This window comes from Echinops telfairi, unplaced genomic scaffold (genome assembly GCF_000313985.2).
Source record: "Echinops telfairi isolate 266 unplaced genomic scaffold, ASM31398v2 ScPeMD7_60;HRSCAF=208, whole genome shotgun sequence".
Classification (NCBI taxonomy): domain Eukaryota; kingdom Metazoa; phylum Chordata; class Mammalia; order Afrosoricida; family Tenrecidae; genus Echinops; species Echinops telfairi.
The window spans coordinates 44,978,656-44,993,244 of NW_022103958.1; the positions used below are offsets into that span (position 1 = coordinate 44,978,656).

At 47.0% G+C, this 14,589-nt stretch overlaps 1 protein-coding gene across 1 annotated transcript in view; it reads right to left on the reverse strand.

Moving 5' to 3' along the window:
* Window positions 1-10,649: 10,649 nt before the first annotated feature.
* Window positions 10,650-14,589, reverse strand: part of SYT9 (synaptotagmin 9) — a 164,607-nt gene continuing 160,667 nt past the window's right edge. The window contains exon 6 of the mRNA XM_004716429.3: window positions 10,650-12,826. Coding sequence (XP_004716486.3) covers window positions 12,818-12,826 — 9 coding nt within the window. The 3' untranslated portion in view covers window positions 10,650-12,817. The remainder of the gene's footprint in view (window positions 12,827-14,589) is intronic.

Below are 14,589 nucleotides of genomic sequence, written 5' to 3' on the forward strand. Positions count from 1 at the left end.
GCACCTCGGGGCGCAGACACCAGCCCCGACTGGGCCCCGAGGCCGCCATTCTTCCCGCGCGGCGGCCGGGCACGCACTCGAGCCTGTTTTGTTAAATGGAGGAGGACTTTGTGGATTGGTGTTGGACAATATGGGTTAATGGGTTAATGTTGGACTTGTGGGTTTGGGCAGCATTGGGTTGGGATGTTTTCTTGATGCTCACTTAACCTTTATATAAAACTCTCTCTTATACATGAATTTCTGTGGATCTGTTTCTCCATAGTACCCAGACTAATACAGGTCCCCACTACGCACTTCCCCTCATTCACAATGATATGATTTTTTGTTCTTTGATGCCTGGTACCTGATCCTTTTGACACCTCATGATCACACAGGCTGGCGTGCTTCTTCCATGTGGGCTTTATTGCTTCTGAACTAGATGGTTGTCAGGGTTAACCAGCCCCTAACACATCATCACGGGTCCGGAAGGTGCCATTGTACAGCGATAATAAGTAAAGATTATAGTAAAGTCATAGAGAGCATGAGAGATAGAAGAGAGAGAGAAATAATGGAGTCAGACACATGTCATGGTAGCATGCTCACCTCAGCCTCACTTGGTGGTCCACGTGGAGAGAGAGATATTTATTGTTAGCCAAGGTTTTTATATTCTCTTGGGACATACATGTCCCCTAATTACAGGCGAAGACATAAGTCACAGGAAAGGGTTGTGCTATAGTTAATACAGTAATGGGAGGAGGGTGATCTAGGAGTATCCACGCAATAGAAAGAGGAGGGATTTGGGTATACATGTGACAAGATGGGCGGATCCTAGATTCAGAATGGCAGCCTAACTTTGGATGTTACTGAGCCTGTTTTGACCTGTTCTCTGGCTCATTATAGAGACCATTATCAGTAGGGTGTAAACCCCACCTACAGCAACTAAGCTAATGGGAGAAGTAGCCCATTGTCCTTAACAGCAGGGAGTGGGGCCTACCTGTGGTGGGACCAGACAGTAGGATGTCTCTAAGCATCTGACCTCCCACCTCTAATAGTTGGCATTTTGGGGGGGATACAAAGCTGGGGAAAGGTCTCTATAATCCCACAGATAGCTGCTTGTTTATCTTCAAGCCTTTAAGACCCCAGACGCTGTATCTTTTGATAGCTGGGCACCATCAGCTTTCTTCACCACATTTGCTTATGTGCCTATTTGTCTTCAGCAATTGTGTCAGGAAGGTGAGCTCATGTGATGCCAGTTTATTAGAACAAAGTGTTCTTGCTTTGAGGGAGCACTTGAGTGGAGGCTCAATGTCCATCTGCTACCTTAATACTAAACCTATTAATATATGCACAGAGATCTATTTCTCCATCATTATATATAAATCTATTTACATATGTACATGCCTGCATTTAGAGCATTAAATGCTCTTTGCCTCCTAGTTCTTTCCTCTTATTTCTTTTTAGTTTCCTTATAGAGACTTTCTTAATGAATTTTAGCATTGATCCCAAATCCTTCCTTTCGGTGGGCTCAGTGCCCTCTAACTCTTAATAAACTAGACAGGTTTGAATGTTCAACATATCCCATATACCTATGAAAGCAAAGGTCTTAGAAGCATCAGATTTATGAGGGCTTTCAAGAAGTTCCTGAAAAAAATGGAATAGAAAGATAACGGACTTTTTCCAAGAACTTTTTGAAGTTCTCTCCTAAATTTGGTGCTTCTGAGACTTTTGTCCCCGTAGGTATGAGATATACTGAACCCCGGTGATAGGCTGAACCATCAAATGCAAGGTTGTATACCAAAGACATCATTTCTCGACAATGAGACAATCTTCATAGATACGTGTCTAAGAGAAAAATAAAAATTCTATTCCCCTAGAAAATGCCCAAACAGGTTTTTAACCTAAAATATTTTAATGAGAATCTGCCCTAACAGATTTCAACCTTATTTATGTTTTTAAAGTCAGTATACTGCTTCTTAATGACACAAGATGACCAGAAGATGACCATGATTGATTGTATCAACTAGCTTTGAGTTGAGCTCTATCTGTGTAGGCTTCAGAAATTCCTGACTTCCTCCTCGTTTGCTGGCTCAGGCCCTCTTTGTCCCTCCTCTTCTGGGTTCCTAATTCACTTCAGTAAGTCATCATGGATCTACTTTGCTAACAGCACCTTGTCCTGTGTTTGGGTTTGTTATTGTGATTTTAATCTTCAGGATCCTTTCAGACCATGACCTCTGGACCCTCTGTTCCAAGGTCATGAACCTTAGATATGAGTGGGTAGACGAGCTCCATCCCTGTGGCCCCATCGAGCCTTGTGGGATCTGTTTGGAGAAATGAGGCGGATGCTCATATGCACCCTCTGTTGAGAATCTCACTCTGTTCCCTTCAGCTCTGAGCAGGCAGAGAAGGTTGGGAAGTGCTTTTCAGAGTTCAAGGGCCATCTTGTTTCCTCTGGGCTGTAAAAAATGATCTTTTCTGAATCTTGAGCAAATTTTAGTCCACATGAAATCCCAGAGATCCCTCTACATTTCAAGGAGGAAACCATCTTCCTGTTCATCTTTCCTGTCTTTCAAAGAGACAGTTAAGAGATAAACCTGAACCCTCAGTCTGTCTAGGAAGAACCTTGCCAGGACCGTCAAAATCCACACTTTGAGCTCTCACAGGAATAGATAAGGGGACACCAAATAAGAGGGGCCAGTCTGATGTGCAGAATTGGTAAACATTTCCGGGTAATGGCCTTTCTGTCGGCTGAAAGGCAAGAGCAAGGGTCCTTAGGAAACTTTTTTGTTAAGGGGCAGTGTGGGGGGGGGGGCTTGAGTCGTTTATAATCAGCCCGACAAGTGACTGCTCTGTGCCTTCATTGCAGTCTTTAGCCGATGCTGTGGACACACGAGAGCTTGCCCCTGCCTCTGAAAACCTCCAAAGGCACTGCCCTCGAGTTGAGTGTGAGTCACAGTACCTACCCTACAGGACAGAGGAAAAGTGCCCTTTTGGGGTATCTAAGGCTTAACCTTTCCTGAGGAGACAGCCTCGACTCTCTTCCACAGAGACTGGAGGGTTTGAGCCCTGGTGCAGCCCATTACAACACTAGCACTTTCAATTTCCTGCGAAGAGCACCCACAGACACACGTATGAAACAACAGCTGGAGGACCCGGATTGTTTGTCTGGGAGAGAGATGCCCCACAAACTGCCTCCTTCTTTCAGTGCTGTGCTGTTCCCCTGACCTTCTAATTGGCTTCTCTTATGTCATCATCTTTCAAAAGATTACGAGGAAGGGAAGAAGATGGGAGTGAGGGGAGATTAGGTGGTCTGTGGTAGTTAATAGGGACGAACTGCTATTTCAGGTTGCAATCAAAAGGGATAGGCACGTTGCAGGAGGGATTAAAACAGATATTAAGAATGCTGTGATTGAGGATTTTGTGAAAGCGGTTATTAGAGCAGATTGCTATTTCTCTTATGGGTAGTGGGTAATTTTAAAACTTTTAGCAATTTGTGTTAAAACATAGGGAGTCAAGTAGAAAGAAACTCCCTGTACGGCTCCATAAAACTAACCTAAAAGGACAATCATTATTAGGGCTTGTGGTAGCTCCAATCCTTGTCATATACACCCCTCAGTTACCTGCTGGTCATAAGGTCCCTTTGCCCCTGCAGTCACCAGTCTTTCCATTTGTCAAGAGCATCATGATTTGAGAGGAGTGAAAAATTCCCATGATGCTCCCTCCCCTTCATTACTTTCTCTCCCTCCTCACTTTTAACCTGAATCTACTCAGAGCCACCACCTCAGTTCTGGTCAATTTTCCTTAACTCTCCCTGTTTTGCTGGAATCATGTCAGGTGTCTGGCTGACAGAGATGGAGGTCCCTACCTGAGGCAAAGAGGTTGACCTATCTTCTCAAAGCCCTAGGAAAGGGACAGCTGCCTTCTCAGCTTTCACCCATGGGCACGGGCACAGCCTTGCCAAGTTCATTGAAATAAAACCCTGTGGTGCACCAGCTCCCAGAGTTCATAGAACTCCCCAAACATCTCATCATTACCTGTATGGTTTGGCCTTTGAAACTCACCTGGGCAGTTAGTGTTCTCATAAACTCATTTTCCCTGGAGCTCAGTGTCTGGTCCTAACTGATTCTAGTCATCACCTGGGCGTTCCAGGTGTGGTTGGTGGGTCTCCGGGGGATCCTGCTGAGTTCCTGTCTCTTCAAGATCTGTTAAACCCATTTCTGTCAAGAGCTTCTGAAATAGTGCCTGTTTACAGCGAGGGCTTGGCAGTCGAGGTGCATTGACAGGGGGAGAGGGGACTAATTAGAAAGGCATTATGGGAGATAGGATGTGGGTTAGTAACATCCCATGGAAACTAGAGATGACTTTCTGGCCAGGAAATGACATGATGTTACTGGGTGGTATTCATAGGGCTCCTTCTTAGCTGGGCCCAGTGCCCAGCTGGTAAGCATGCCTGGCAGAACTGGGTCTTAGAGAGGCTCTATTTTCACCCCCACCCCAGCATAGGACCTACCCGACTGAGCAGTCCTCCAAGTGAGGCCTTTGGGGGTTCTATCAGTGTTGAGCCCATTGGGAGCAGAGCTCGAGAACTTAAGGCCAAGGGGAATCTGGGGTGGCCAGAGAACCACCTTAGATCCTCTCAGGTCAGTGTCCAAGGTCACACACAGGGTCAACTACCACCTTACATCTTCTCAGGTTAGTGTCTGAGGCCACACACGGGGTCAGTTTTGTGTAAACGACTATTTGGAGGTCTTTCTTCACTAGAGGGCAGACACTTTTTAATCTTTTTTTTTTTTTTTTTAACCATGACTGAGTAGTCTTCTTCAGATTTCAATGGGAATGTCTTCATTCTGTCTAAAAAAGGTATTCCCTAACATTTTCCTTCTCTGCCTGTCTACTGATAGATCTGATTAATATTCTTGACCAAATTGACAGGGGAGATTGAATTTAAAAAATTTTTGTGTGTGTGTAGCGTGAAGCACAAGCATGGCAGATTTTGGAATCAGTAAAGCATCATGCCCTAAGAATATGCATAGCAAACAACGGCACTTATAGGCCTAGTGGGTGAGCTTTGCCAGAAGGTGCTAGCTTTTGGTGGTCCCAGAATCTCCTGTTTTGATGCTATTGGGAGCTGAGAGCTGTGGACAAATTCATAAGCTTCCAGGGATAAAGATTTCCATCACAGCCTTGGGAAAGGGATTACAGGCTGCTCCTTGAAGATGCAGGCCAGGGAAGGAGACAGCTCTGCGTCTTTTCCCACTCCTGTGAACCAACCTTTCCCCTTGTCATCTTACAGCTACTTGGTTTAAAAGTTCCTTCAAACTTTGGGCCTCTACTTAAATCTTATCTCAGTACAAGAATGGTTTGTTCTAATAATGTGGCACTGTATGATAGTCATCTTCCTGACAGGATCGCTGAAGACAAAATGGGTGCATAAGCAAATGTGGTGAAGAAAGCTGATGGTGCCCGGTTATTCAAAGATATAGCATCTGGGGTCTTAAAGGCTAGTAGTTAAACAAGCGGCCATCTAGCTCAGAAGCAACAAATCCCACATGGAAGAAGCACACCAGCCTGTGTGATTATGAGGTGTCAGTGGGAAAAGGTATCAGAAATTCAAAAACAAGTAAACAAATTGATGTGAAGAGGCATGGATGTCATGGAGACTCAAAAACCCACCTGTAAGATAACTGGACAATCCCTCTCAGAAGGGCCACATGGAAGGGATGATAAACCCAGGGTGCAGTATGACACTGATGAACCACATAACTATCCTCTAGTTTTTTATTATTAAGTATATCAGATTTGCATATGTTCATTTGTATAGTTAAGATCGTTTGGCATATGAAAGTCAGGATACATAACCCTTCCGAAACAGTAACAGAAGTAATGGTTCCCTAAGGATATGGGAAGAGAAGGGCAGGGAGAGCTGATAGCACTGATGATTGTACAATTCCACTCAATGGGATTGAATAACAGAATCGTATGTGATATATTGGATTGTGCAAGATAACACAAAACAACACCATAAAAGAATAAGGGTTCCTAGTGGGGATGATGGGAGAGGGAGGGGGGCAAAGGGTTGCTGGTATCAAGGAGTTCAAGAAAAAAAGAAAATGTCTTGAAACTGATTGTGGTAGCAATTGTACAATCTTGTTTGATGTGACTGAGCTATGGAATGTTCTGATATCTGTAAGGGCTCCCAATAAAGTGATTAAAATTAAACAAATAAATCAGAGCTCCCCCCAGGGAGCCTTCTTTGCTTCTGCTCCCTTCCCTCCCTTCAGCTCATGTGGGAGACTACGATTAATTCTTTGGGCATGTACTAAGAGAACTTAGGTTGGTATTTAATTAAAAATGGAATGTCCTCCACTGCCAGTTCTGGTTTCTCATTCATATTAGACATCAAGATCAAATGCATTTCAGATCACTCGTTAAAAAATGTAAATCCGCTGAAGAGGAGGCTGGCGGAATCCCTCCAATACTGGAGTGGACCAGGAAGGTTGCAGAGTGGTCAGTGGGTCTTCTGCCCACTGTAAAGCAGGCCTGTCTCCACGCATCACTGTCCGTGGTGAACCAGCTTGAGGTACTTCTGCATTTTTGAGAGGTCAGCTGGTCTTCACCACTACGTAGGGTTATCAGAGGACAGGAAACGCTTTATGATTAGTACGCAGTGTCATGAGAGCATGGACTAGAATAGGTTTAAGTGGTAGGTAAAAAGTTTATTTAATCTTCCTTCCCAGTCCCGGACCACTACATAATTATAGCTTCAAACCTGAAATCTGTCTCTCCCAAACTACTGTTTTACCTTGTCTCCCAAGAGTCAACACGAGCCATGCATTGAAAGTCGGTGGGGATCTTCTCTGTTTTTATAAATGCCTTCTCCTAAGAGGATATGTTATCAGTTGGGCTGCTAAATGAAAAGCTGCCAGTTCAAACCCACCTACCACTTCATAAGAGACGAGGTCGCCTGCTTCCTTAACGATTTACAACCTCAGGCACCACCTGGACATTTCGACACTGTCCTGCAGAGTCCATATGAGTCAGAATTGACTTGATGAAAGTTGGTTGAGAAGTGGGTTAGAAGGGCTTGCCCTCACCATGGAAACTCGGGAGTTCACTGTTGAGATTTCCTAAGCCTGATCTTTTCCAACTCAGAGCGAACCCTAGGAGCACACTGGACCCGATGTTACTTCACGTAGGGAAACAGCTGCTGGCAGATAGGTTTTTTGGAGCGTAAGACAGGGCACCTTCAGATCTTGGAGACATCAAAACCAAGTGTCAGTAGTTGCCCAAATGGTATTAATGACTCAGAAGCTCCAGAGGGTTTGTCCTGGCTGTTGTGGCCAAGACAAAGTCTCCTCAGGCCCAGGAGTCAAGGAGCAGCCACGCAGAAGGCTGGCAGATGTTAGCAGAACTAGGAAGAGCCAAGGGATCCACCCAGCAGCAGGCAGCTGCACCCTGCAAACCCCCAGGGCCAGCTATATGTCACCCATAAATGCCACTGGCTCGGTGACGCTCATTTTCAGGGTGGAAAACAGTGTAAGGGAAAGTGTAAAGGTCTTCCTGTTGATTTTACATAAATGCAATTCTTTCAAAGGCCATCGGTGTTATTCAAGATAGTGTAACACTTAACTTTGCAGGCAACAAGATAAAACAAATTTGTATTTTAGAAAAATATTAACTTTGATTGAAATGCTTTGTTGTTGTTGTTGTTGTTGAGATTAAGGGGCTGCTGTCTAATTAAGGGACTAGCATACTTCCTTTTGTATATGATGGCCAAGACACCCCCTTTCCCTAAGGGGGCTTGCTTGGTCCAGGACAGCCTGGACCATTGTTACATTAACAGTGTCCATCCAGGGGAAAAAGTCTTGGCCATGAAGTTGGGTCATATTTTGTATTTGCTGCTTGATTGAAAGAGCCCGTGAGCTTGGCTGGAGCCAGAAGACCCAATAAGCTCTCAGTCGAGTTCCAAAGGTCCGCAGTTAGAAAGCTAGCTGCTCCCCAGGAGAAAGACAAGGCTTTCTACTCCGGTAGTCAGCTTCAGAAACCCCCAGGGGCAGTTCTACCCTGTTCTCTGAGGCTACCACGAGTCAGCATGGAGTCAATGGCAGTGAATTTGGCTTTCTGAGTTTATGGCAGGGCTGTCCCTTTTCTGTGACCCTGTCATTTCAGGGATTAGGACTAGGGTTAGAGGAAGAAGACTCAGAAGATCCTGTCAGAGAGAAAACCCGACTCTCAAAGGGGCCCACTGGCCACTCGGGCCTCTGGTTGTACTCCATGCCAGCAACCAGCTTAACCAGGGACCCTGACAGGAAAGGGAAAGCACTTCGTAGGGATCTTGAAGGGATAGCAAGTCTCAGGGGAAGCCATTCGTTCAGGCTTGAGTGCAGGTGGCAGTTCCAGAGGCTAGAAATTCCCAGGTTGAATATTTACAATGACTGTCCACTCCCTTCTGTCCGCCACCACCCCAGTGGCCTAGAGTGAAGTGGTCCCTACGGGCAGCTACACAACTCCCAGGATCGAAGTACAGGTTGCAGCCACCGGCAGTTTGTGGCCGGATGCACATCCATGTTCACGCTCCTCAGTTCACCTAATGACTTTCTCGAAGATGGTTTGGAAGATTCCCTCACAGTGGCGGGAGGAGGAGGTCAGGGTGGGGCCAAGGGCAGTGGATTGGAACCTGACTATTCAACACGTCAGAATGACTTTAAGAGAGGGAGGGACAGACTGAAGAAGGCACTGTGGCCATCTGAGTGTCAGGGGGTCCCTGAGAAAGCGCTGCCATCATTCATACTAGATTTGGTAAAGGCCCCAGCCCCTCTCCATCAGCTGCAACGATTCCTTCTAAAGTGAAAGTTTGAGAAAAAGGACAGGTTGATCTCTACTTAATATTTTTCTAAGTGTATTCTTAAGCATGGGACTATTGTTTTCACCTCCACCTTGGTGCAGAGATGAGGCAGACATGCAACTCAAGCTGTTGAGCTGTTAGCAAAATGAGAATCATGTTTTCTTCTCCAGGGTTTCTCACGACATCGTAAGCTCCGTATCAATCATAATCATAAAACCAGGTGCTGTTCTCCAGGGTATGCTGTGTAACTGTTCATGGGTAGCCCTCCCCACCCTTCTCTAATCCTCTTACCCACCTTGCTCCACCCCTCACCAGGCATGTTAAGCACTAAATGTGCATTTAGAGTGCCACCTCTCTAAGAAGTCTTCAGACTTCTCCCACCCCACCCCCGTCCACACTGTCTCCTCGATAAAGCCACACCTTCTGATTGATACTCTATTCTGATGTCATCTCTTCTACTTGAATTCGGCCTTTTTGAAAGGACCTGTGACTTGCTCTGAGCTTGTGGCAGAAATAACTGTGATACTTCAGAGGTGACCTACAAGAACTTTGCACCATCTACCGGGGCTCCTTGAGATGTTTGCTCTGGAGCGAGCCCTTCACTGTGTAAGATTTAGTCTGGGGTTTGACCACCTGGTGACCTCCATGTTGTGAGGAAACTCAGACCACCCAGGCCAAGAGACTTGTGAGTGAAGGTGCCATCTCCCCCAGTGGGGCGCTCAGAGGATCCAGCCACGGGGGCCCTATGACTGGAGGAGAAACCAAGTACCTACTTAACCCCAGCCAACTCAGAATGAAACGAGATACTACATTATTACTTAAAACTACAGCAAGGGTTGTAGGGTTTGGTATAGAGCAATATGTAACTATAGCACCCACCCTCAGGATAGAACAGTCATGAGGACAGGAATGTATTTTCCATCTCCATCTTTTGTCAGATGACTTGGAGTAATGGGGAGAGTGTACCTTTTCCTCCTCTTCACATGATGTGGCCATTGCATGATTTCATGTCAATTTGAAGATGTATAAAAGCATGGGGGTGGTATTCAACCTGTCAATCAGGTCACAGCCTGATGGTGCCTCCTGGTGGGCATGGCCTTCTCATAAGGGGAGTCCTGGAAACCACCCCTTCACTCTCTGCCCTCACCTTCCTGCCATCGCCTTTGGATCCACATGACTTTGCACCCACTGGCCTGTGATCTCCCTGCATTCTGCATCTTCGCATGTGGCTGCGTGAGTCTGAAGAGGGACTTATGGACTAGTATTGGGCCTATGGACCTTAGTTGGACTGGGTTGGGCTGTTTCCTTGATGTACAATTACTTCCTCATATAAAGCGTTTTCTTACGCACATCCTCGTGTCACTGGATTTGTTTCTCTAGTCGACTTGGCCTAACACACAAAAGTGACATAGATATATGGATAGTCATGAACTCTAAATCAGACCATTTTCAGTCATGATTGTCAGAGCATTTTGGAAACATACACATTGTAGACACTGTTCCTTTTCCCTCCCAAATCTCTCCATTCACGCCACAGCCACAGTGTATTTCCAGACCCCACTCTGCCTGCTGAATGTGTCTGGTTCGCTGCTGTGGGAGATGCTTTGTCAACAACACACAGCCCAGGAAGACCTCCTACAGAGAAATGCTGAGCATCAGTGCCCAGTGGGTGGGAAGACGCCCCAGTCTGTCTCCATCTCTAGGCACCAGTTTTCTCTGAGGTCTCTTTCCACTGTCATTTCCATTTTCCCAAGGTGCTTACATTTTCTTCTCTGTCCTAAAAAGGATGGCGAATCTCTTCCCCCGCAACGTCAATGAGACAAAGATAGACTTTTTCCAAAGGAACATTTACTAGGAAACTAAAGGGAAACCAAACAGAATACAAGAGTCAGAGTTGCAGATGGGCTCAGGGAGTTCAATTTATAACCAGCCTGTGGCCACAGCTAGACTGACGAGTCGCCTGCCTGCCATGGAGACAGGCCTCTTAGCCAGTAGCATACACAATTGGTTAGAACCCCAGGCCTGCTAGCTTCCTGGGCAGGATGATCCTGGGGTGGGGAAAAATAGGCACAGCTGCCCCAGGATCTCTTGCCTGCCTTCCATTGCCAAGAATATGTCACGGTTTATCGGGGGTGGCTGCCCGTTATCGACTGGGGTCGGTTTGGCTTCTCTGGGACCATCCTTCTGGGCTCATCTGCCTGGCTCTAGAGACAATTTTTCCACTGACTGTCCTGTCAGCACTAGCCCTTCATGCTTTGGTTCTACCCATTGATGTGGTGATGGATGTGTGAGTGGGGAGGGTGAGGAGACATCTGAGCAAAGAAAGGTAACTACTCATTTACGTCATCAGCCATTGGTAGGACCCTGGAGTCCCTTTGGATCGCCATGGTTGAAGCTAATCAGAGAAGATGTGTAATAGGCAGGGCGGGGGATGCATGACACTTGAGTATAACAGCACTGCCCTCACACAACCAAAGGTATCATCTTTTTTAGATCAGACATCAGATAGGGGTAGGGGTTCTTAAGCCAGGCAAAGCTAGGCAGCAATGACAACCAAGAACTTCCTGAAAACATGTTTCTACCTGGTCAGCCCCACACCAAAATGTTAGTTCAAATTAAAATAATGAGCTGCCCAGGAAATGGGACCCGTGTCCAACTTTGAATCCTTCTTTGGAGACAGCAAACAGAGAGGGATATGTTGCCGCTTGTTATACAAGTGGTACAACTGTGTAGATTGGGGTGCCTTGTACCCCTAATGGGAGAGAGGGACCACAGGTGACAGCCCTCCTCCCCACAAGGTATGCCGAGGCCTTTGGTTTCATTCGGATGGAGGCTGAAGCAATGGCGACGAGGAGCGTGGCTGGCAGTGGGCTGGAGGCCATGGCCATGAAGCAGGCTGAGTCATGGATGAGATACCTGGGGAGAGCCCTTGACCTTCACTCTTGTAGGTATTTCCATTCCCCAAGTGCTGTGCAAGGGTCTGCATGTGTCTAGAAGTAAAAAGGACACCTCTGCCCGTGCAGCCCAAGGCTATCAATGCCTCGGGGCTGTTGCATATGGGAACACCCCCAAGGCACTCAGGCCAAAGGCTGTGACTCCGCTCAGGGGATGCTCGCGCTCACACTCTGTGACCTTGTCCCACACAATGAGGGGCCGAATTCTGAGGCTGCTCCCTCAGTGGTCGAAGGTACATGGGAAAGGACACTCCTGAATGCTTGTGCCACTGAGAGGCAGCACTCTTTTAACAGGAATGAGAAATGACTTTCCCTCTAATGCCAACACCAGCTAAAAAGAAGTAGCTGTTGGCTACCTGGAACACGGCGCTGGGGAGTCTGACTCCGTGGGCTCCTTGAGTGGAAAAGGGGGAGGCGATCAGTTAGTGCTTTCGGCTGTGCACATGGGTGGGGGCAGTGAGTTTGCTGGGAGCTTCCTCTAGACACAGGGGAACAGCCTGCCTGTGTTAGTACTCTCTTGGGGGCATTCCTTAGAAAGCAGGAGTACTTTGGGCGGTCAAATTATTTTCTAGAAACAGTCATTAGCTCAAAGGTAGTCCAGTGTGGATTTTGATCTACTGCCTACTTAGCACCTGGATGTTTAGATATTCTGTCCTTCCAGGGCATTCTGGCAAAGAGCAAACAGCTGTTGCCCCAGCAGGTGCTGTGTCCCCTCCCTCCCAGGGTCTCCTATCAGTCCACCACTAAGAATCGTGGTGCTCTCCTTCTATCTGTTGGTTTTTCTTCCGTAGTCCAAACGTGGTCCTTGGTCACGAGACAGAGGCTTCTCCTTGCGGCACACCACCTTGGGCAACTCCCCCAAGGGAGGCGGGACGGTCCACGTTCACCAAACTCTGGAAAGAGTCCGTTATTGCTGCGGTCACAGCTGAGGGTTTGGTCACTGCAGTCGTCCGGGTGTTGTTGGATGGGAAAAGTGACTTAGGTCTTTGTAAGATGGTTGTCCTCCTGTGTCCTTGGCGCGAGCAGTCTTCTTACCCCATGGTCATCGTTTCTGCAGGAAGGACAAACAAAAAGGCCATTTTGGTTTTCATTCCTCTAGCAAAACTTTCGCTCACCTGTGCCAACCAAGTGCCGGGTGATGTGAGAGATGCTGGGGACACAGGGCCCGGGAGGGAGACACAGGCTCTGCTTCCAAAGGGGCCTCGCAGAGGAGGGAGTGTACTTCGGGGAGCTGAGTAAGAGAGGGGTGTCTAACACGCTGTCGGAGAGAGGGGATTGAGGGAGTTCACGGAGAAGATTCTGAAGGATAAGTCTTGAGCTGGGCCACCTAGGCTGAAAAGAGGTCTATGAGACAGAGAGGCGGGGCGGCCCTTTCAGGAAGAGCCTGTGGGGAGTGGAAAGGCACAAAGGCACGTGGGACGTGGGCACTGAAGAAATAGTAAGAATTTGGTGACTGGACTGTTGTGTGAGGAGAGGAGTGGCAGGGGGTGAAGCTGAGGAGATATGAAATCTGAGTAGCCTGCTGTCCATTCCATGTTCCCAAGCTGTGAGATGTGGGCTCTCTTCTAATGGAATTCCAGGTTCAGACTAGCAGGATCTCTTGTGTTTCACACTCAGCCCAGCATAAAACGTAATTCAAACTCAGGGCATCTTCCAGTACCGACCTAAGGGATCAATGCTGTCGTCAAAGAGTGAAGGGAAACTGGAGTCAGTTCCAGGGACACAGTAATAACAGCAGACATGCATACACACCTGGGAAGAACAGCAAACATGCGGCAACTAATGCATACGTACTGCATTTCAGAAATGGGCTCCCAGGTATGGCTACAACTTAATGGAAATCATGAAAGTCACGATTGTAGAAGGAAAGCTGTATCCAATTTTGACTGCTGGCTTTAAAGTGTGTAGACCCATCTAAAAACTCACTGCCATTGACTCGATGCTGACTCACAGGGATCCTATAGGACAGGGTAGACCTGCCCTGTGGGTTTCGGAGACTGTCACTCTTTACAGAAGTACAAAACTTCATCTACGCCCACCGAGTGGCTGCTAGTGGTTTCAAACTGATGACCTTGAGGTTAGCAGCCCAAACATATAACCACCGCGCCATCCTGGTTCCTACACCCCCTGTTTAAAAAAAAAAAAAAGGTGCTTCTTTCTGAGTCTAGGAGAACAGAGAGAATGGCTTCGTCTCTTATATTGTGATTCAAATACGAGTTTACAGCTGCCCCTCTGGATCCCTCTCCTTGACTTTCCAAGCCACGGCCCACAGCAGGCCACTGCCACGGCTCCTCTCTCAGCTAGCAGCCCTCCACAGCCCAAAGGCAAACTACTGACGAGTGCATTCCCCCAGGGAACCCCGTCTGGAATCCTAGTTGACAAGTCCCATGCCACATTCCTTCACAGTTGAGTACCCACTGGCAGTGGCTTCTGGTTTTCTTAGTTCATTGTGTACCAGGCATTTTGGACCAACTTTTAATAACGATGTTCTTTACTGAAGGATACAGAGATACAGAGGGATTCATTTGTCCAAAGTCGCACTGTCACTACACGTCGAGAGCTGGGAGTTGCACCGAAGACCAAGCGTCAGCATTTTATCCTCCTCAAACGGACTCTGCAGCTTTGGCCACTCCCTCTGAAACCATCATTTTCTAGACAGTCAAAATTCAGTCAGACGAGGTACTTTCCCCCCCCCCTTTTTTTTTCAGGTCTATAGTTAATCTATTTCTTTTTTAAAAAATCATTTTATTAGGGGCTCATACAACGCTTATCACAATCCATACACATATCAATTGTGTAAGGCGCATTTGTACA